We start from the raw sequence: 19,391 nt of genomic DNA, 5'->3' as shown, positions 1-19,391 counted from the left end.
AAATTATTTCATTTTTTTTTGATATTGTGGATTTGTGTCATTTTGTTCAATAAAAAAAACACTTCTTTTATTCTCTAGCTTGATTTATTTAAAGCAAAGTTGATTCGATGATGAGATCGACTTATTACACGAGCTGTTAGAAGTATTCATACTCCTTTACTACAATCAATCCCAGGATCGATTCTTATGGCGCAACTTAAATTAAACAAAGTACTTTAAAGTTACTGTTTTAAATTTTTATAAATCCAGGGTAAGAACTTTTCCACGCGAGTGTACACTCCTGGATATTGGCCTTTGCCGCAACCAATCCCCCAAGAAACTATTCCAACCTGAGTCCATTTTCCATGGTTTACCATCAAAGGTCCACCCGAGTCTCCCTGAATTGATCCATTATATTCAATACAAATCTTAATTGAACGGGAAAAACTTACGCTGCAAGAGTCTCGGTTAGCTTGCCCAGCACAAAGCATATGTTCCACTATACCACCAGGAGCTGCGTGACCATACTTCTGCCTACAATCGTTATTACTCCAAATAGGGATGTTGACTTCTTGCAAAACTGCCGGTTGGGGTCCACCTATATATTTCAAAACTCCCGTAATCGAAACACAGTTAAAGTTTCAAAACTACACGTACTTTCTCTTAAACTACCCCATCCAATAACGGTACCAGTAGAACCAGCCCAATCCCTTGCCCCTCCAGAAGGTAAGCAGACAGGTCTGATAACTGAACTGAACTGGACTGGAGATTCCAGAGTTAAAATCGCAATATCATTGTACTGAAAGTGAATTTCAATGAGGTAAGTCCAATAAGATGTCTGAAACCCACTTACCAAAGTTCTGGAATCAAAACCTCTATGTCTTACCACCCTCTTAACTTTCTTTTCGATATGTTTTACTTCTGAGTTAGTTTTGATGTTGTAGTCTCCTAGTCTTACGGTCAATCTTGCTACATCCCAAGAACTCATGCTGTTTTTGAAAAATTAACGAAATCAAAAAAATGATAATAGACACCCATTAAAATCATTAAAATTATATTTATCCTTATTTAATTTCCTTAGGAAAGATTATCTGGTATTAAAACAAAAATTGGCCACGTGTTTTTACTCATAAGAACGTTTTATGAGTGAACTATATTTGGATAGTCCTTTTCCCAGAAAACTAAACAGAAATTGAGAAATTATCACTGAAATGCGTTTTATAAAACAATAGTATAGTCTGTCTATAGAACAAGAAAAAACTAACTTTAACAGTTGCTCTACAGGGAGAACCAACTTACTGAGCTACACAATGAGCAGCAGACAAAATGTGGATACTGTCTATTAAAGAACCGCCACAAAACTGTCTGCCTCCATTAAACAAAGCCGCAATCCAGGGCCATTCGTTCAAATCAGCGTTGTGTCCTCCAACAATTTTTCCTTGGTCTTCCAAGCCATTTTTGGCTCCACAAGATGCGGACGCTATTTCGTAAGAAGGTGCTTGGGTTGTGGTGGAGGGTTTATTGGTTACAGGTTTGCTGGAAGGCCTTTTGGTAGTTATTGACGGTTTGGAAGATGTGGTGGTGATGGTGGGGATGCCGTGACTAGGAGGGTGAGTCGGGATTGGAGGAATTGTGTGGTCTGGAGGATGAGTGGGGAGTGGTGGGGGCCAATTAGGGATTTTAGCCAATTCTGGCATAGCTAGAGTTGAGGTGGAGTTGTCGTCTTCACTTATACTGTCTGAAGGGATATTTGCGCAACATGTTCCAAATACCTGTTTAAACGAACAAACAATTATGAGTTGTGAAGCTGAACATGTAATTAAGAAAAATATTAACCAACTAACCTGACGACTATCTTTAATGTAGCTGCAAGTATCGTACATTGCTAACAGCCACATTTCATAGTTTTCAGCATTCGACGTTGCTTTGAAATATGGGAAGCATTTTGTAAACGGAACGCAAGTACCCACTTGTCCTTTGGACGTGTAGCAAGGTCCTGATGGTGCAGCTAGACCTGAGGCTGCCTGAGGCTGGATTAAAGGAATAAAGGATAATGGTTGTACTTGTGGAATTAAACTCACAAAGGGCTGTAGCAGGACCTGTTTGGATTCTCGATTGCTTAGATTAGGGTTCTCTGGTGGTGTACCTATATACGTAAATGAATTTAGTTCAGCAAAAAAAAGTATTAAATATGCAAATTAATCTCATTAAGTCAATATAATCGGTTTTTATAACGGTGGTCTGCCCACAGAGCCCGAATTATAACTCAAAACATGTTTTACTTTTATTTTAAAAAGTTTTAGCCACTAAATTGGCGCAGTCGTCAATAACAGTTCCAAGAAGAGATTTTTATCGAACCTCATCTAAATTTGAATATGTCATGTTAATGTCCAGCTCATTGTTATGGATAATCTGATATGGAATTTTGATATATTAGTATGTATATAAGCCAATGAGACACTCATCAAATTAATTGGCAATGACCTCACTTTGGCTTTAATTGAAAAAAAAATGAAGAGGTGATGATCTAACCGCCAATTGTTACATAAAATAAAAGTTTTTAACTGTATCGTAAACTGATGATATTAATCCCATTAAGCGAGTTCTTTAACTTATTGGCAAATGCCATTGCTACCTGACTGAATCACTGCCAAGGTCGCATCGAACGTTCACCTTCCAATGTTCTTTATAGCACAAGTTAAAAATTATTGCAAATAGATTCCCAGTGATCAACCAACTAACTAATTGTCAGTTAATCGCTCTTCTTTGTTATGCGTTTAATGAACCTGTACAAACTCATCAAATGTTGTCGTCAGTTTCATATACCTTAACACTATACCAATTCTAGACGATGACGAAAATGTGAATCTTAGTCCCCATCAATTCAAATATACTCCACCCCAGGTGATTTTAGAAAAAAGTCCACTTACCATCAAGATCAATGACAATCGAATCAAAATCATTAATGCAACAAGAAGCGGCGACTTGCAATAACAAAAACAAACAAACATGTATCACAGATCCCATGCTTCATTAAATGAGAAGACGCTGCAGGATAACACAACCGTTACTGCCGATACGTACTGCGACTGTAATACAAAGTAGCCATAAAGTGGCTCCTTAAAGGCATACCTGATGAGCTGTCCCCTCTCGATCCAGCTCGAAGAACCGGAGAAATAATTTTAGTTAATAACACCCATTTTCCTTGGGCCATTGCAAAAAATTATGTTAATCGTTTTTTTTGTAATATAAATGCGCATTTGCTTATTTGTGCGTTATTACTTCTTCCTGCGTTGATGTAGCAGATCAATTTTTTTTTCAAGATCTCTTTCAACTATTATTATTTAATCTACGAACTTTACAAAGCGTTTTCACAATAAATCAAACTAAACTTAATTAAAGGATAAAAGGGATAGAGGACAAACAGGATTAGCTAATTTCATTTATTCCGCACAGTTTCTAGATGAAAATAAATTATCAACATCTAAATAGGGATTTTTGAGGCTTATCCGTGTTGTTTATTTTTGTAAAGAAATAATCCTTTAAGTTTAGAGCCGCTGCTCTAACATAAATAACTGATTAGCATACACTAAAAGCCGCAGTAGACCTCCGTACATCCTAGAGAAATGACGGGCGTGCTTCTGAAGTTTCCAGTTATGGTTCTTATCTTAATGATGACTGCTGGGTGTTTTTTCCACACTTCTGCGTTTGCATTGGGAAATAGTAATGTAAGTCCAGTTTTGTTTTATTTTACCTTTAACAATGTATGTGTGAATGCAAGGTTGATTCTGAAACTACGAACAGCGCCAGAGACTTAAATGACATTCAATCTTCATGGTTTACTCCTAGATTAGGGAGGAAAATGGAGAATGAACCTGAAGTAACTCTTGGAGATTTGCTCAATGAATATCCAGTTTGGTTTCTTCCACTGCCTTACAAAGGTACTCTATTGCATTTTCTTACAGAATTTCAAAGCTTAATTAGAACATTTTTTAGAAAAGAAAATTAATAGATTTGACTTCATACCAAGATTAGGTCGCACTGTATATTATGATGGCAGCTACATTCAAAGAACTGGGAGAGCCCATTACTTTTCACCACGTTTAGGAAGCAGCGAACAATAAAATGACTTAAGTAATAATGTAGGTATAAAACTATTAGTTTAGTGGCAAAATATTGTCAAATTAAAAAATGCAAAGTAACTTGGTTTTTATTTTTTTATGCCTATCCAGATTCTGATAGATAATAAAGTCATTTAATTAATAACAGTACATTACAGAAATATCGACAAACTTCTGTGTCTGTATTTCAAAAACAGGTAGTAAAGGAGCATTCTGGGAGTAAAACAGCTCTTTTTTGTTGCCCTAAAGCTAAATTATTAAAGACACTTTTGGCAACCCTGCTCATAATCTATATTATTCGTCTGTCCTTTACTAACTCATGTAAAAACGAACCCTATCAAATAAAATCATAGGGAGTCGACGTAACACAAACCAATCGCAGCAAAGAATTATCATTGTCAATGTCACTGTCAAAATCACATTTGGTGTTGTTCTTAAGGCCTAACCTAACCAAAAAGTTTTGGAATGTTTTTAGGTAGGAAATTATGTAATAAACTCTATTTCAAAAGGAATTATTATTTATTTAGTAGATATCAGTTCAAAGAACAACTATGGTTGCGGTTTCATTCAACCCGCAGGTTAGAAGAGGCCTACAAATTAGTCAAAACAAAGTGCCAATGTAAGTAAAATTTTAAATTGCTAATTCACCCTTCAGGTTGTGATCAAGGACTACCTACTTTGAAATCCTGGAGTATGTGCTGAATGAAGGTTTTTTATTACTAAGTTTTTTAGAAAGTGCTTGTAAATAAAACTAAACTTGGTGCTGATGCTCATTATTTTGTCTTTAGAGTGTAGGTACTATTATAACACAAGGGTTATTTTTACTTAAAACTTTTCCTAAGTTTCTATGTTAATCACCTGAACCATGTGTAGAATGTACCAAACATTTTTTGTTTATACATACTATAGATGACCTTGAACTTGACTGACTATTTAAAATAACACCTATACCAGGGTATTTAAATTTTACATATAAATTTGAAGTATTCACTGACCCTACAAATTGTAATTTCTTATCATGTTTTAGCTAAAAAACTGCCTCAAGATGTAAACCCCAAAGCTGTATTTGCTTGTAATGAATTAGATCTGAAAGAAGTCAAAGTATATGGATTTGATTATGACTACACCTTAGCTTGCTATAAACCTTCTCTAGAACATTTATTGTACAATTTAGGCAGGCAAACTTTAATTGAACAGTACAAGGTGAGATATTTGCAGAGTTTCTTAAAAAAGTGTAATTATAAAAAATAAAAATGATTCTAGTACCCCTCTGAAATAGCAAACTTGGAATATAGACCAGGTTTTGCTGTAAGAGGTCTACATTATGACATTGAAAAGGGAGTGTTACTCAAATTAGACTCCTTCCTGCAAATTCAGTTTGGTACAGTTTACAAAGGACTCAAAGCATTGTCCAATGATGAAGTATTGTCACTGTACAAAAACCGAATTATTCCTATTGCATATGTTGAAGGACACACCAAAAATGCTTCTGTAAGTCCCTACTATAGTATAATAATTATTACAACCAGATGTACCTATAACATAGAATAACCATTTTACTAACATCTCTCACAGCTTACACTCCTCTTACAACACTTTTCTTACTTTTATAGTTGGTATTACAGGATTCACACACTAAGATGGTTCAGTTGGCTGATTTGTTTTCAGTTCCAGAAATGGTACTGATTTGTAATGTTGCTGATTACTTTGACAGAAATCACATTGATTACCATCCTGAAATTTTGTTCAGAGATATTCAGGTATTGTTGTGTTGGCTTGGTTTGGTAGTTGCAATGTTTTTTTGCTTTTGCAGAGTTCTGTTAGAAACTCCCACCCTGTGATGCACAAAATTGTAGGCCAAAATGTCACTGAATACATAGAAACTAATGACAAAATCAGGCCTTTCTTTGACAGGTTGGTTAAAGCTGGAAAAAAACTGTTTTTGGTTACCAATAGTCCTTATCATTTTGTGTAAGTTTACTATAGCTTTTTTGGGTTATGCACAAGCTAAAGGATTTCTAGTAATAAGGGCATGGAGTTGTTGATTGGCCCTGACTGGAAGGACTACTTCGATGTTCTAATTGTACAGGCTAGGAAACCTAAGTTTTTCACAGATCTTTCGCGACCAATCAGGGTTTTTGATGAACGCAGTGGCACTCATATTTGGGACAGAGTTACTAAGTTAGAGAAAGGTGTAATTTACTATGAAGTGTGTACTTATATGTAACTTATATTGCAATTTTTACTCTTTTAAATTACTTTTCAAGGGAACAGTTAAACAACTTCAAGATCTAACAGGGTGGCGCGGGCATCAAGTGTTATATTTTGGAGATCACCCTTATAGCGACCTGGCTGACGTCACTTTAGAACATGGTTGGCGTACTGGCGCTATAATTACTGAATTAACGGTTAGTAATTATAGTAACTTGGTAATTTTAGGTGTGGCTATGTAGTATTTTTTCAGCACGAAATTGCTACTTTAAACAATCCAGAATTCAAGAAAAACGCCAACTGGTTACAAATGTTAACCCAGCTCATTGAGGACCACCAAGACTGTGAGGACCCTGAAGAACAACTTGTCTTAGCCAAATGGATGGCTGAACGTGATAGACTAAGGTAGTTTAGTGTTACCAAATTTACAGACATTTTGTTTATATTGTACTTTTCCAGGCATGAAATTAAGTACGTTTTTAATAAGCAGTTTGGCAGCGTTTTTAGGACATATCACAACCCAACCTACTTTTCCAGAAGGCTCTTTAGATTTGCGGATATTTATACGTCAAATCTGACAAATTTACTTAACTACTCAGTGAATCACACTTTCTACCCTAGGCGGGGAGTAATGCCCCATGAATATATTTCATATTTTGTGTAAAATTGATTTATTTGATCTTTATATTATAGTATCTATTTATTTTGATTTATCTGTATCTTGCCTCTAAAATTTATTTTGTTACATCTTTTGGGATTTTTACAATCAGGTGATATCAGAACTTATGTATGGAGAAAAGACAATAAATATTTCTTGAGTAATGATTTGTATTTGTTGGTACCTGGATAAAATATCAGTCAAAATTAAACACACTGTAACCAAGGTTATATGAATAAAAAAACAACATTGCAAGGTTCTCATTTTTTTTATTATTCATTTCATATGAAGTATCAATACAAAATGAATAAGATTTTCACTATATATTTGCACCAATTAAAATCCGGACTTTAAGAGAGCCACACCAAAGATACTATGTATTTTTTTGTTCCGCCAACAGCTTTCAGTATCACACTTAGTGTGAAGAATGTAGTGGAGGACTTTTTATCTAAGGACTAAAATTGTAAAGGTTTTTTACTTCACCTGAACATACAATCACAAATATAAACAGAGAAATCCACTGTTCTTTAATTATTCTAAAATATTTATACATTATTATGTTTTAAAGTGTTTCAGGCTTTAAGTTCAAACATTAAGTAAGTGAATTCTTTTGGTTGTACAAAAAAAATCCACCTACTTCAATGGCATTTTGTTTTCCGACTAATCTTGATTTTATCAGACTATAAAGGCTTTCAAGGCCGGTTAAAACTTAAATACAAAAGTTATCTGGGCTTAGAAGCCGTGGTCTAGTGGAATTTCGTCTGAATTTCTTTCTGAAGAAATGCCATTGAACCACGCTTATAAACCCAGATCACTTGTATTTCTATCTTGATTTTGTTCGAAATAGCCTGCTGAATTTGTTGAGTATTTATAAACTGCACTTTTGAGGACTAAACAATAAATTTTACAAACCAGATTGATGGGTGAAAATGGACTAAAGAACAGTGAACACTCTTACTTGATAAATATAGACGTTATTACAGCAAGTCTTACATTTGAAACTCTATACATCTAGTTAGCTGATTTTTTTTTTAACCACTTAAAAAAATAATATAGAATTCCAAATGCAGTTAACAACTAAGGGAACAATAATTGCTTTTAATTAACATCAGGCTGTTTAAAATTAATAGTGTACACTTACTTATCACCTATAGCATCTCTCCAAGAATGAAATTGAAAATATGTCTTTTGTTAATAAAAATATCGCCGCTGATTCATCACAGATACAAATATACACCTTTCCTTATATCCTAGCTTGCCCTAAAAGTTAAGTGAAACGAGTCGACTCTGCCCAACAGCTGAAATTTCTTTTGCAATGTATCCAAGACGGTCAATCGGATATATTTCTTTTCAAATTACAACCATAATTCGACCTCATACAAATTTACTAGATGAAATATAGAAAATTCAAAACAATGTAGATAATTTACCTAAAACTGAGGTCCTTCAGATTCTCTAAAAAAGACATATTTTGTCTTATTAGTTAATATACTACTAAATGTGTACTATTTTTTTCCTAAACAGATTCATAAATATCGAGCTACAGACAGTAATGAGCTTTTTCTAAGTTACAACTTTTAAGAAATACTTTACGTAAAATAAAATGAAGAAAAGCATTAGGAACAAATAAAATTGTAAGTAGACACAATACTAATTAAGAAATGATAAACAACTCAGATCACATTTTTTTTTTTGTTTTTGGTAAAGAAGCAGCATTTTACTGAAAGAGATTCATCAACAGGTATAAACAATACTATCTGAATAGCGCATACACCACCAAACAGTATTGTTCATACGTTGTAAACTCATGTTTTAAGAACTTGGAAGAAAATGAAATGGGTGGGCAAGTGTAAAATGAAAGAATCAGAAATAAAATTTGAGCTTAGTTGTTTAGAGAACGAATGTATGTGAATTTCTTCCAAGGACTTCATGTCAAAAAAGCAGAAATGATAATACAAAATAAGATAAATTAGATATCAAAACCTGGCTGTTTAACAACATTTCAAAAGCTTAATCTTAATGATGCCGAGGATGTTCACAAATAAATGTTTAAAATGATGTAATGCAGCTAGAACAAAATAAATAATCGCAGCCTATTCAGATTATGCGTCAAACGGACAATTATTTACATCAAGACGAGACCAGAATGTTTAAAGTGAAGTGGTGGTAACTCCATTTTCTTCCAAGGGAGGCTCTCGCCTCATTGAGGGAACGAATTCTGCAGCTTCCGGATTCAATTTGGAGCCGGAGGCCATAGCTGCACCATCATCAGACCTTTTATAATTAAATATTTTGTTACACTGACACTCATTACACTTCAGGATATCAGAATGTTTATTTTTAATAACAAACTTAGTTTTAACAATTTTTATATTAACTGTTTGTGAGCTAATATCTTTGGCTTTCAACTGGGTTGATGTAATGATGATTTTGACTACAAAGTAAGAAATCTGAATTTGGCAAATCCCAAATAAACAAGTCGTGTAATATGGTGTATAAAAATACCACCTAACAACAGAGATAAGGGGTTTTTGTGTTGTTTGCTCCAAATATGTGTTTACTAAGTCTGATTGTAAGATACTAATGGCGCAATCTTATGTTTTGGTTGAAAAAATTGATACTTACCCATCAGAAGTGTTTTGATTTTGATATGAACTATTTTCAGTGTTCATATAAGCAATGCACTCCTCCATTAGAGCTTCTTCTTCCAACCTTTGCATTACCTGTAAAAAGTTTAGTTTTTATTCATTGTCTAAAATGTTCTGAGACATTTTGAAAATTTTATTTATTTTGACTGGAAAATGCAATGTGTAACAGTTTAGACATGGGAGTATTTGTTATTGCTGAGCAGCCTTGCATACATAAAAAATGTTCTACAAAAAGCTGCATTAGGAATATAAAGTTCCATTCAATATTCAGCCTGCAAAGCCTTCCACAGTTTTTGTGAGTAACATTCTAAGTGTTAATATAGTCATAGATTTCTGGTAATTTTTCTCTTTATAAAAGTAAAACTTTTACAAATGAGGACACCACCTGTCAAGAAGTTAACAAGGTCTTGAAATACTTATTCTTAAAATATCTTTACATTGGTGGGGAATATAAATTATAAAGGCACTAAATTTACAACATATGATAAGCTAGAATCTAAGGAATGTACCAAACCTATTTTTTTCAATGAAATGGTAAACAACATTGAACCAATCTCTGCATTTGTAATGTTATTTCAATCATGTTTGTGTGGAAGTCAGGATTTTAAGCAAGGTTACAAGATGGCCTTAATATGAAGGTGGCTACCAAAAAATAACTTACAAGATACTTTCGAAAAGTGAAATGATTTACCTCTTTATCGAATTCTTCTTCATTTTCCATCCACATGTATTCAGAAAAATCATTTTCTGGGGGCGAGTCGAAGTCATCCACAGGAGTGTTTTCAATGTCCTCATTGGTGATGGACAAAGAACTCTCTTCGTAGTCGTAGATTCCATTATCAGTGGTTTCTTCGATGGTTGGTGGCATTTTCATAGCCTAAAAGAAACCACAAAAGGAAAATAAGGTCAAATTTGGTAAAGGTACACCTCCATTTTTAAATGAAAACCTATTGATATTTTACCATACGGTTGGTAGATAAAGAGCGGGTCCTACATACCTTACGATGAGCGGCAATAAAGTAAGCTAAAATGTACAAATTTAGCTTTACAAAGGATTTTGGTTTATACGCCAAATACTTTTTGTTGAATCGCAATAAAAACAGCTTTTGTGTTGTCAAAAGCAAAGCGATGCGAGTAAGCAAGCTACGCGCATCCAACGTTGCCACGTCTATCAATCAACCTGTTTATTGGCGGTGATTTCATTTTTAAACATAAAATTTCCTTAAAAAACCAGAAATCAATCTACGAAGTTAATAAAATAACACGAATAAGTGCACTTTTTGTATAAAAACCTACCTATTATCCATAAACAGTAATACCTTTTAAAACTTTGACTTGTAATTTGTAAGGTAAGTTGACACAAAAAGGTGTAACGGGCAACATTGTACTATAGGAGATTGGACAACAATAAACATATGCAACGTTGTCACGTTTTAAAAAATCAGGACCGGGTTCAGACATTGAAAACTAATTATTCTTATTTTATTTTATTACAAATGGACAAAGTGACGACATCATGTATCCTGAATATACATACATTGTATCCTTTTCCACATAGAACAATATCAAAAATGATAATTTTGGTAACAAAATGTGCATCACTGCTTAAAAATTAAAATACAGTTCACATAATAATAGATGGCATAAAGTAGTTGGGGAAGTCCTAATATAGAAAATTCATTATTATTAACAATATACAATTAAAAGTCTAACCTAACCTAATGTTATTTGCAAGCCTGCCTTTGCTTTAGTTCCTCCTTTTTCTTTTGTTTCTCTCTCATGGCTTCAGCATCCCTGTAAAAACAATTTCTTTCTTCAAAAATTTCTTTATTGCAGTAATCAATAAAACAGTTGCTTAAAAACAAACTAAAATTGATTTAATGTAAGGTATAAATATAGAACACATTATAGGGGTTTTCAAACAGAAGTACTTGTTGGTTTGCTACATAGGAATCGGCTAAACTTACCTGAATTTTCTTTGTTCTACCGTTAGTCCGTCATCCTTTTTGCCCTTCGTGCGCTCTTGTTGCTTTCTTGCGTTTTTTTCTCTAGCTTGTTCACGTTGATTGCCACCTAAAAAAAAGGTTCTCCAATTACAAGTTCTCACTGAAACAATTTATTCTACCACTTACGGGTCATTGTTTCTTCAGTTTAAAGGTCGTAGGGACGAGCTAAATAAGAAAAAAACAGGCTTCCGAAGGCCGCAGCCTTTTCTATAAATCGACAACAATCACAAAACCAAAGGCATTTAATATGGAGTGATTAAACATTAACATTAAAATTGGAAATTGGAGAAAAATGCTTCAATACCCCCTCTTATTCTGACATTGACACTTAGTACGGCAGTGCAGCCAATCGTTTTAACTCTATACCTAAATAATAGAATATAATAGGCTGTTCTCATTTATTTTCACTTTCTACAACCAGTTAAAACGGTGCCTTTAATATAAAAAATTAGTTGTAGCAGGTAGAAAAAATTTAATAAAATAAAACAAGGTAAAAGATGGTAAAAGAGTACAAATAAAGATATAGAATTTGAAACAATAATTGTGTTGGTGGTTCTGTCTGCCAAATTTTAGTTGACTGATTTGACATTTAAGTGACAAGAGGATTACATTGCAAATGTCATTTGATATTTTTAATAAACAATGGCGGTCCCTGTGTAGTGTATAAATGTTTTCTAACAGTCTTACATTTTCAGTTGGTGTTTTTTAGGGCACCTCAGTCATTTAAATGATGATTGAGGGTAGCAAATTGACAATAAAAACTACTTACTTGCCGTTTTAACATATCACAACTATTTTACTGTTAAGGCTGCTAGACAATGAGTAAAAATGGCTTCAAATTCATACAGGTATTCAATCAATATTTCATTAATGTTACACCCTGTTAGGGCATTTGCTGGGTGTGTTTACCGTATTTTTGACTTATAGAACCTCAAACTCTTATTACACAATAAACCAAGTTAATAAAAACCATGACATAATTTTTAACTTTAGAATAATGGCACCAAGATTATTAGGTCTTGATTCTGAAATGTTACAGGGTGGAATGGGTGGAAATAATAGAGCCCAAAACACAAGAGCACATGTATGCAAATCTAGCTACAGGAGAATGTGTGTGGGATCCTCCTGAAGGAGTGCCTGTAAAGCGCACTGATTCAAATCAATGGTGGGAACTCTTTGATCAAAAAACAGCTCGATTTTATTATTATAATGCAACATCACAAAGAACAGTATGGCATAAGCCTACCAACTGTGACATTATACCTTTAGCTAAGTTACAAACCTTAAAACATAATACAGACTGCAGCCCTGCAGTAACTAGCAATCAATCAACACAAACAGGTAAGCAATGCTGTTTTGTTTGTTCAAACATTGGTAAGGTGGTGTTTATAAAGTTCTAGCATATTTTTTTAGGTCTTACAATTTTTGTTGATGGAAGATGCTCCTATAGTCAACCCTGTATTTTTTACATTACATAATGTATTGACAAATCACTTCATACTAGTAATATCATTTAGTTGCTGATAATCAAGGCTTTAGATTGATATCAGGTCACTTTTTTTGTAGGTAAGAAGTGAATCACAAATTCAAAAAACTTACTGGAAGTCACATTATAAACCTAATGAATTCAAAAACAGTAAAAGTCACTTTGCCACATGTGGGTGGGTTTTTAAAGTAGGTTGGGAATACTTGAAATAGGTGTCCCCACAAAAGCTTTAATATTGAATTATACTTACCTTTATTTTAGGCCTAATCTATATTTTTCATTTTTACTTATTGTTCTTTTCCTCCAAAGATTAATTTTGATTGGACATTTGTCTATTATGGTCCCATTTGTTTCTCTGTTTTCTTTAGTAATTTATTCTTTTCTGCAGAATCTTATTATATCATGGGGAGATATATATGCATATGTAAACCACAATAGACTACTGGTTATGTGTCTGGCTAGTACAATCATTTTCACCTATAAGTTACAAAAAAACAAGCTTTTTAGCAAAACATTAACAAGAAAATTGACTCTTAGTAGCAAGCAATCAAATATTATATGTATATTAATATAAATAGGTATGCTAAATATTTAATTATAGTAAAAATTACCAACCTCACTAGTAAATTCACTCCAACTTCATTAGTTAAAGGTAAAGTGTCTTAACTGCTAGGTCCTGCTTCTGAGAGAGGTCAAGCTTTGAGTTTATCTGCCAGTACTCCACAGCTACGTAGAAAGCCAAGTGATTTGTGCAGAAGTAGCAGCTTTAGCCAAAGAGGGGCTGAGGCTCCACTCTATTCCAATTGGCATGACTCTCATTTACTGCCTTTGGAACATTTTCTGCTTAATAATAGTAGAGAATCTGATAGTGACCATTCAGACACAGGCAGTGAATCCCTTACAGGTAACTTTCATTAATTTTTTCAACATGTATCATGGTACAACACAAGTTAATCAGTCATTTTAGTTATCTAATTATTGTCTTATTGTTTTTTTAATACCATTTCATGTATTATCTGTTCTGTGACTGATAGTCCACTCAGTGGTAGTTGCTCCAAATATTTGTTTTTAAATGTTTTATTGCAGTTAGATTTATTTTTTTAACTCTACACTTACAAATACTATAAATGGTTGAATTGTCTGAAAGGACTGTTTGTAAGTTTCAAATAGATTATCCTTCTTTTCAAGGCCACGAACCGGATAATGAGGATTCAGACCAGTCTGAGGGCAGTTACTTACCCCATCGTCTCTCTCATAGACAAGTTGAGTACCTTAATCTACCCACTGGGGTAACTGCTGGTAAGTAAACTGTTTGTATTTGTTAAATTATAAATATTCATCTGAACTTGTTTTTTGAGGATGAAAAAGTAGTAATCTAGGCCACATTTATGTAGATTTCATAGAATAATTGTCAAAATTTTTAGTAAAAATAATGCTTATCAGACAACACATTACAGTAATGTTTGCATACAAAACTTCAAGTTAAGTCTTAGTATGACTTAATATATAACATTTTTGAAGCTTAAATCAGAGTTTGAGAATGACTTATCTACTAAAGAACTTTTCTCAAGTACTGGTGTACTTTTTTAAAGCAAGTGTTTTACACATGCATAGTAACCACTGGTTGAAAAGTAGCTGTGATAACAAACCTAATAATATCACAATCTGAAGCTGTCAAAATGTTTACAGAACCAAGAGAAAAAGAGAGAGAATGCCCGCCTACGCCACTGCTGAAACCTCTTGCCGAGCCTCCTTTACAACCTGAAAGGGAGGCAGACATGGAAAAGTTTGCGGCCGACAACCTAAACTTGGGTGGTCGGGGTTTGTTTAGGAGGAAAGCAAGTGTGCGCGATTTGCTCAGTTGGACCCAAAGAAGTCTTCAGAGACCTTTGTTGGCTTCAAGTAAGCCAGTTTGCAAGCAAGCCCTTGAAATGTTTAGGTAGGTTTGTTAAGTTGGAGTTTGGAATTTTGGGAATATGGTGGTTTGATTTTTAATAGACAAGTTCAGATGTACATGGGTGATCGAAAGGCTCGTCCCGGAATTTCTTTGAATTCTTTGTTGATGGAGATTTTGGGTACAGCGCACGTGCAAGCTTTACTGCGTGATGAGCTCTTTGTGCAACTTTGCAAGCAAACAACTGAAAACCCAAGGAGGGAGTCGTTGTTGCGTGGTTGGGAGTTGCTTACAATTGCTCTTGCTTTCATCCCTCCTAGTCCTGTGTTCCAGCCTGCGTTATTAGGGTACCTGAATAGACATAGAGATCCTACTTTCTCCCGCGTGTTTCCTGATGTTAATCGGTGGCCTATACATGTACAGGTATGTGTTTTAGGTTTTATATCTACATGGGGACTATTTTGGAGTTTGTCGTAGGTTAACCACTACGCCACTGTAGCATGTCAACGGTTAGAACGTATAGGTGCTGGAGGAAAGCGTACAGCAAAGCGGCCTCAAATGGATGATATAGAGTCTGCCAGAAAGCAAATTTTCCAAGCTAGCTTGTTTGGCAATACTTTAAGGGAAGTGATGCAGCTACAATCCAGTAGATGGCCCAATCGCCGACTTCCGTGGCCTCAAGTTGAGCTTTCTAAGCAAGTCTTGAAGTTGCAAGGCCTTCAAACTGAAGGAATATTTAGAGTGTCAGCTGATGTGGATGAAGTCAATAGACTGAAAGCCCAAATGGACAAATGGGAACTGAGCGAGCCTAGCGATGCCCACGTCCCAGCTAATTTGCTTAAGTTATGGCTAAGAGAGCTTTATGAGCCTTTAATCCCTGATTCTCTATATGCTGAATGCGTTGCAGAACCCATGACTTCAAGACGAGCTTGTGATTTAGTTCTTCGTTTACCGACTTTGCATAGATTGGTATTGTGTTACTTGATACGTTTTCTGCAGACTTTTAATAAACCTGAAGTTATACAGCATACCAAAATGGACGCCTCAAATTTAGCCATGGTTTTTGCTCCGAATTGTTTGAGGTGTATGGCGAGTGATCCTCGTACTATGTTTGACAATGCTCGAAAGGAGATGGCTTTTTTGAGGTGTCTTATATTAGATCTGGATACTGAATGTGTTCGCGATATGATCTGACCTCAGTTTTTATTTGTATATTTATACCATTATGATTATTGTACTTTTTTTAAATAATAGATAATAGATATGCGTCTCGTGTTTTCTATTTTAGTTTTATTTCAACTTGTATCATCCTGAAGCACAATTATTATTTGATATGAGTTTCCAAGTATAAGATGTAGGAGAGAGAGTGGGATATAGAGACAGACCATTTATTATTGCAAGTCTTGTATTTTCTTCTCAGTTTGTCAGAAATGTACAATTAATGAAAAGCTGTACAAATATCAAAGTGGTAAGTTTTCTTCAGCCACTTTGTGCTTTAACATAGATACAATAAGCCAGCCTCTGTTATGTAAAGGAATTTAAGTAGATCTTCAGTTTGCGTTATTTAGAAGAACACCATTCAATGATTTGATTAGTTTTAACCGCAACAATTTGCTTCTAGTAATTATATTTTATGGGGCAATACTTTATCTAAGTATTTATCAAAATTTTTAATTAGAAACTATAGTTTTCTTTTTTTGTTTTGTTGTCCTTCTATCTGACACATTTTCTTTTCTGTCATAATTTCCTGTAAAATTAAACTTTTAATCCAATTGACCGTGACACAGTTTTAAATAAATGCTAATCATACAGTCGAAAGTTATGACAAAGTTTAAACAGCGGTAAAATGTTATCAAATAATCGAAAATAAAATAAATCAAAGAGTTCAAATAATACAATTTAAAATTTTTAAAGCTTGGAAAAGAGCTTTGTAGCATAACAAACCTTCTCATGCTAAACATGCACAACAAATTTTGTAGGGTGTGTGGGCAAAAATAAGGGTTATTTTAATAAAATGACGAGAAATTGTAGATTTTTATTATCTTATAATTACACTATTTACAACCTAACGTATTTACAAAACTAAAAAGAATATTAATTACCACGTTTGTACCACATCCGCAGGCACAGGCGTCCCGCTTTGCGTAGCAAATTTGTTTTTAAAATGTGTGTTCAAGTCCAGTGAAATTGAAAAGATTGAAAGAATAAGAAAAACTGGTATTTTTTTGATATTAAAATAACTTAGATGTTAAACAATCGTGCGTCTTGCAGTGTTTACTAAACTAAACTTACAATTAATGGTCCAAGAGGCGTTTTCACTATTTAGAAACGCAATTTATTTAACTGAAAAAAATGAGAACTCACAAGAAAGAAACAGGTGTATAAGTTAATTAAGTAGATACTTTTATTGTAACTCTTATAATTTACTTCTTTGGTGTGTATATTAAAAAAATATACGAACGTACATTCCAGTTTTGTAGTAAAAACTATAAGATTGTTATGTACAAATTTTACATACAACAACTAAAAATGCTTGGGTTTGAGTTGGTTAAAATACTAGTAGAAAAATATAGAAATACTGGAACAATACAGAAATAATCGAGATCAATGTTTCTTTTTTTAGAACGTAGAAAGTTTGAAGCAATTTTAGTTACTGTATAATAAATCATCTACTTGTGATGTATATAACAGAGGATTATACAAAAATACTTTCGTAAAAAAAAACTGTTTCATTTTTTATTTCAAGTCGGACCAGCCGAAAACCGAAAATCACTTGTCATACACACCACGCGCAGTAATAGGTACGTAAAGTCAAATTGAACACATTGGTTGGAATTACGTCTAATGAAAAAATATAGAAACAAAATGTAGTTATCAACTGGACATTAAGTTGTAGAGTAAAAATTTTTAGGCACCAACACAAATTCGAGGCGATCTCCATTCCACTATTTTAGTACCCTGGATCACAAAGTTACTTAAAATTTAGTATCAAAATCTATTTTAAAAGAGCATAAAAGCGCCCCTACAAAAAATCAAAATTAGGCTAGTCGATTTGATGATGAAGGCACAGTTTGGTCCCTGAGGCAATCGACTACACCTATACACTATACAGCTCATCAGTATATCACAAATTAGGATGTGAGTCGTTCCATTTAGAAATATTCCTACGACTTCATCTTCAAAATGGAATGTGAAAACCCTTATTATTTAAGTTCGTGCATATTTTTACTTAAAAGCAAATTATTGTGAGGTCCAGACAGGTGTCTAATAAGTTCTGGCAACGATTCGAACGATAAGGGACAAAAACAGCAATTGAATCGTCCCGAATTTCCATCGTTAGATGATATAACATTTCTATGCACAGAACACAAATGTTTTAGTAAATGCGCTTTTTGTTTGAACATAGCCACACAAAGTCTACAGGCGAAAGGTTTTTCTCCCGTATGAACTCTTAAATGAGTTTTTAAGTTCCAGGACATACCGAACTGTTTACCACAATATTCACATCGATATTCGCGCACTTGAACTGCAGGTAAGGCCTGTTTGCTGCCCGTGGCTTGCTGGGAAGTCTCTGCCGAATCTTCACCTCCAGGATTCGAAGAATAACCAACTGGAGTCTCGCGAGTTTCATCATTACTAGGAGGAGGGTTTACTTGAGTTTGACACAAACTCCAAGCACCCCAAGTGTGTTCGAAAGATTGATAAGCTTCTGACACCAGTCCCTGATCTGCACTTGGAGGTCTGTATTTCACCACTACATTTTCAGGGGCCGAAGAAGTATCCGGATGAGTTCCTGGTGTTGGAGTATGAGTCCGATCAACCAGAAACGGAGGGGCCGACAAGGACATTGGATGATGGGCTGCTAGCAAAGGAGGAAGGTTTTTATACCTGTGAGGTATGTGATGTCCAGCATCTTCAATATACGAAGGTGAGAAAGGTACGAAAGGAGGGTTTTGTGCTGGAGAATTATGGAAGCCGGGTCGTCGTTTTCGATGTGGCGTTACCACCCAGTTGTCGGGACTTTGCACTAGGGATATCAACTTGGGGTCGGCTATGGGCGGCTTTATTTGCGAGTAGTCTTCTTGGTGTTTCAAGTCTATCGGTTCTATGTACATTTTTTTACGTTTCATATGGTGGTTGTGAAATTGGGACAGCTCGTGCACCTTTGGTGCTATTTTTACTGACGTTTGGCCTATTCTCAGTGTTTCCGATGAGTTCTTCTGATCTGATCTCTGCAAAAATTATTATTTTAATACAGGTACATGCTGTGTCTAGATGTCAAAGTGATTTTTGGAGTTTGTTGTTGTTTTATGAAATACAATTACAAATTAAACCAAAAAGTATTAATTTTTTCTACAGCGACATAAATTAATTTCCTAGCATGTGTA

General features: G+C 34.4%; 7 protein-coding genes across 12 annotated transcripts in view; 3 read left to right on the top strand and 4 right to left on the bottom strand.

Annotated features, from left to right (window-relative positions):
• Positions 1 to 62: 62 nt before the first annotated feature.
• l(2)k05911 (CLIP and Tryp_SPc domain-containing lethal (2) k05911) lies at positions 63 to 3,074 on the bottom strand. 2 transcript variants are annotated; one of them, XM_081994272.1, is made up of 8 exons: positions 2,910 to 3,073; positions 2,061 to 2,125; positions 1,824 to 2,009; positions 1,279 to 1,751; positions 833 to 968; positions 637 to 778; positions 432 to 577; positions 63 to 377 (listed from the first exon to the last, which is right to left on the bottom strand). In XM_081994272.1, exons 1-8 carry the CDS (start codon positions 3,004 to 3,006, stop codon positions 222 to 224), a joined length of 1,401 nt encoding a protein of 466 aa, XP_081850398.1. In that variant the 5' UTR covers positions 3,007 to 3,073; the 3' UTR covers positions 63 to 221. The 2 variants fall into 2 exon arrangements, with proteins under 2 accessions (XP_081850398.1, XP_081850397.1); XM_081994271.1 differs by having other exon boundaries at positions 1,824 to 2,125; positions 2,910 to 3,074.
• Positions 3,075 to 3,492: 418 nt separating this feature from the next.
• Positions 3,493 to 4,181, top strand: LOC145739009 (uncharacterized). Of its 2 annotated transcripts, none has more exons than XM_081994279.1 (3): positions 3,493 to 3,707; positions 3,761 to 3,920; positions 3,964 to 4,181. In XM_081994279.1, the coding sequence occupies exons 1-3, from the start codon at positions 3,606 to 3,608 to the stop codon at positions 4,101 to 4,103; spliced, it is 402 nt and encodes a 133-aa protein (XP_081850405.1). In that variant the 5' UTR covers positions 3,493 to 3,605; the 3' UTR covers positions 4,104 to 4,181. The 2 variants fall into 2 exon arrangements, with proteins under 2 accessions (XP_081850405.1, XP_081850406.1); XM_081994280.1 differs by having other exon boundaries at positions 3,506 to 3,707; positions 3,976 to 4,181.
• A 331-nt stretch (positions 4,182 to 4,512) lies between these two features.
• On the top strand, positions 4,513 to 7,133 carry Nt5c (5' nucleotidase C). Its single transcript, XM_081994270.1, has 9 exons — positions 4,513 to 4,719; positions 5,128 to 5,303; positions 5,364 to 5,591; positions 5,714 to 5,860; positions 5,914 to 6,071; positions 6,123 to 6,309; positions 6,368 to 6,508; positions 6,565 to 6,716; positions 6,771 to 7,133. The coding sequence occupies exons 1-9, from the start codon at positions 4,566 to 4,568 to the stop codon at positions 6,973 to 6,975; spliced, it is 1,548 nt and encodes a 515-aa protein (XP_081850396.1). The 5' UTR covers positions 4,513 to 4,565; the 3' UTR covers positions 6,976 to 7,133.
• Positions 7,134 to 7,218: 85 nt separating this feature from the next.
• Positions 7,219 to 10,772, bottom strand: Paip2 (polyA-binding protein interacting protein 2). Its single transcript, XM_081994278.1, has 4 exons — positions 10,616 to 10,772; positions 10,309 to 10,494; positions 9,595 to 9,692; positions 7,219 to 9,243 (listed from the first exon to the last, which is right to left on the bottom strand). Exons 2-4 carry the CDS (start codon positions 10,489 to 10,491, stop codon positions 9,120 to 9,122), a joined length of 405 nt encoding a protein of 134 aa, XP_081850404.1. The 5' UTR covers positions 10,492 to 10,494; positions 10,616 to 10,772; the 3' UTR covers positions 7,219 to 9,119.
• A 316-nt stretch (positions 10,773 to 11,088) lies between these two features.
• On the bottom strand, positions 11,089 to 11,942 carry LOC145739011 (putative SERF-like protein). 2 transcript variants are annotated; one of them, XM_081994282.1, is made up of 4 exons: positions 11,750 to 11,942; positions 11,585 to 11,690; positions 11,336 to 11,411; positions 11,089 to 11,280 (listed from the first exon to the last, which is right to left on the bottom strand). In XM_081994282.1, the coding sequence occupies exons 1-3, from the start codon at positions 11,754 to 11,756 to the stop codon at positions 11,342 to 11,344; spliced, it is 183 nt and encodes a 60-aa protein (XP_081850408.1). In that variant the 5' UTR covers positions 11,757 to 11,942; the 3' UTR covers positions 11,089 to 11,280; positions 11,336 to 11,341. The 2 variants fall into 2 exon arrangements, with proteins under 2 accessions (XP_081850408.1, XP_081850407.1); XM_081994281.1 differs by having other exon boundaries at positions 11,089 to 11,411; positions 11,750 to 11,939.
• A 296-nt stretch (positions 11,943 to 12,238) lies between these two features.
• On the top strand, positions 12,239 to 16,283 carry RhoGAP93B (MyTH4 and RhoGAP_KIAA1688 domain-containing protein RhoGAP93B). Of its 2 annotated transcripts, none has more exons than XM_081994261.1 (7): positions 12,239 to 12,471; positions 12,663 to 12,964; positions 13,783 to 14,013; positions 14,280 to 14,408; positions 14,799 to 15,048; positions 15,108 to 15,426; positions 15,481 to 16,283. In XM_081994261.1, the coding sequence occupies exons 1-7, from the start codon at positions 12,452 to 12,454 to the stop codon at positions 16,195 to 16,197; spliced, it is 1,968 nt and encodes a 655-aa protein (XP_081850387.1). In that variant the 5' UTR covers positions 12,239 to 12,451; the 3' UTR covers positions 16,198 to 16,283. The 2 variants fall into 2 exon arrangements, with proteins under 2 accessions (XP_081850387.1, XP_081850388.1); XM_081994262.1 differs by having other exon boundaries at positions 12,240 to 12,471; positions 14,298 to 14,408.
• A 735-nt stretch (positions 16,284 to 17,018) lies between these two features.
• ken (zinc finger and BTB domain-containing ken and barbie protein) overlaps positions 17,019 to 19,391 on the bottom strand; it is a 28,182-nt gene continuing 25,809 nt past the window's right edge. For both annotated transcript variants that reach the window (XM_081994263.1, XM_081994264.1), the window contains one exon: positions 17,019 to 19,235. In XM_081994263.1, coding sequence (XP_081850389.1) covers positions 18,207 to 19,235 — 1,029 coding nt within the window. In that variant the 3' untranslated portion in view covers positions 17,019 to 18,206. The remainder of the gene's footprint in view (positions 19,236 to 19,391) is intronic.

This window comes from Ips typographus, linkage group LG16, assembly GCF_016097725.1.
Source record: "Ips typographus isolate SLU linkage group LG16, UJ_Ityp_2.0, whole genome shotgun sequence".
Classification (NCBI taxonomy): domain Eukaryota; kingdom Metazoa; phylum Arthropoda; class Insecta; order Coleoptera; family Curculionidae; genus Ips; species Ips typographus.
Note: the sequence above shows the minus strand (reverse complement) of the source record. Positions and strands in the feature narration are given on the sequence as shown.

Coding starts and splice junctions, on each gene's coding strand:
- LOC145739009 (XM_081994279.1), top strand. CDS start 3,606: ATGACGGGCGTGCTTCTGAAGTTTCCAGTTATGGTTCTTATCTTAATG. Junction 3,708..3,760: donor TTGCATTGGGAAATAGTAAT/GTAAGTCCAGTT, acceptor TGTGAATGCAAG/GTTGATTCTGAAACTACGAA. Junction 3,921..3,963: donor TCTTCCACTGCCTTACAAAG/GTACTCTATTGC, acceptor AAGCTTAATTAG/AACATTTTTTAGAAAAGAAA.
- RhoGAP93B (XM_081994261.1), top strand. CDS start 12,452: ATGGCTTCAAATTCATACAG. Junction 12,965..13,782: donor CAATCAATCAACACAAACAG/GTAAGCAATGCT, acceptor CTTAACTGCTAG/GTCCTGCTTCTGAGAGAGGT. Junction 14,409..14,798: donor ACCCACTGGGGTAACTGCTG/GTAAGTAAACTG, acceptor AAATGTTTACAG/AACCAAGAGAAAAAGAGAGA.
- Paip2 (XM_081994278.1), bottom strand. CDS start 10,491: ATGAAAATGCCACCAACCATCGAAGAAACCACTGATAATGGAATCTAC. Junction 9,693..10,308: donor AAGAAGAATTCGATAAAGAG/GTAAATCATTTC, acceptor AACTTTTTACAG/GTAATGCAAAGGTTGGAAGA. Junction 9,244..9,594: donor AATCAAAACACTTCTGATGG/GTAAGTATCAAT, acceptor TAATTATAAAAG/GTCTGATGATGGTGCAGCTA.
- LOC145739011 (XM_081994282.1), bottom strand. Junction 11,412..11,584: donor GTAGAACAAAGAAAATTCAG/GTAAGTTTAGCC, acceptor TTGTTTTTACAG/GGATGCTGAAGCCATGAGAG.
- Nt5c (XM_081994270.1), top strand. CDS start 4,566: ATGTTTTTAGGTAGGAAATTATGTAATAAACTCTATTTCAAAAGGAAT. Junction 6,072..6,122: donor AATAGTCCTTATCATTTTGT/GTAAGTTTACTA, acceptor AAGGATTTCTAG/TAATAAGGGCATGGAGTTGT. Junction 6,310..6,367: donor AAGGTGTAATTTACTATGAA/GTGTGTACTTAT, acceptor TTACTTTTCAAG/GGAACAGTTAAACAACTTCA.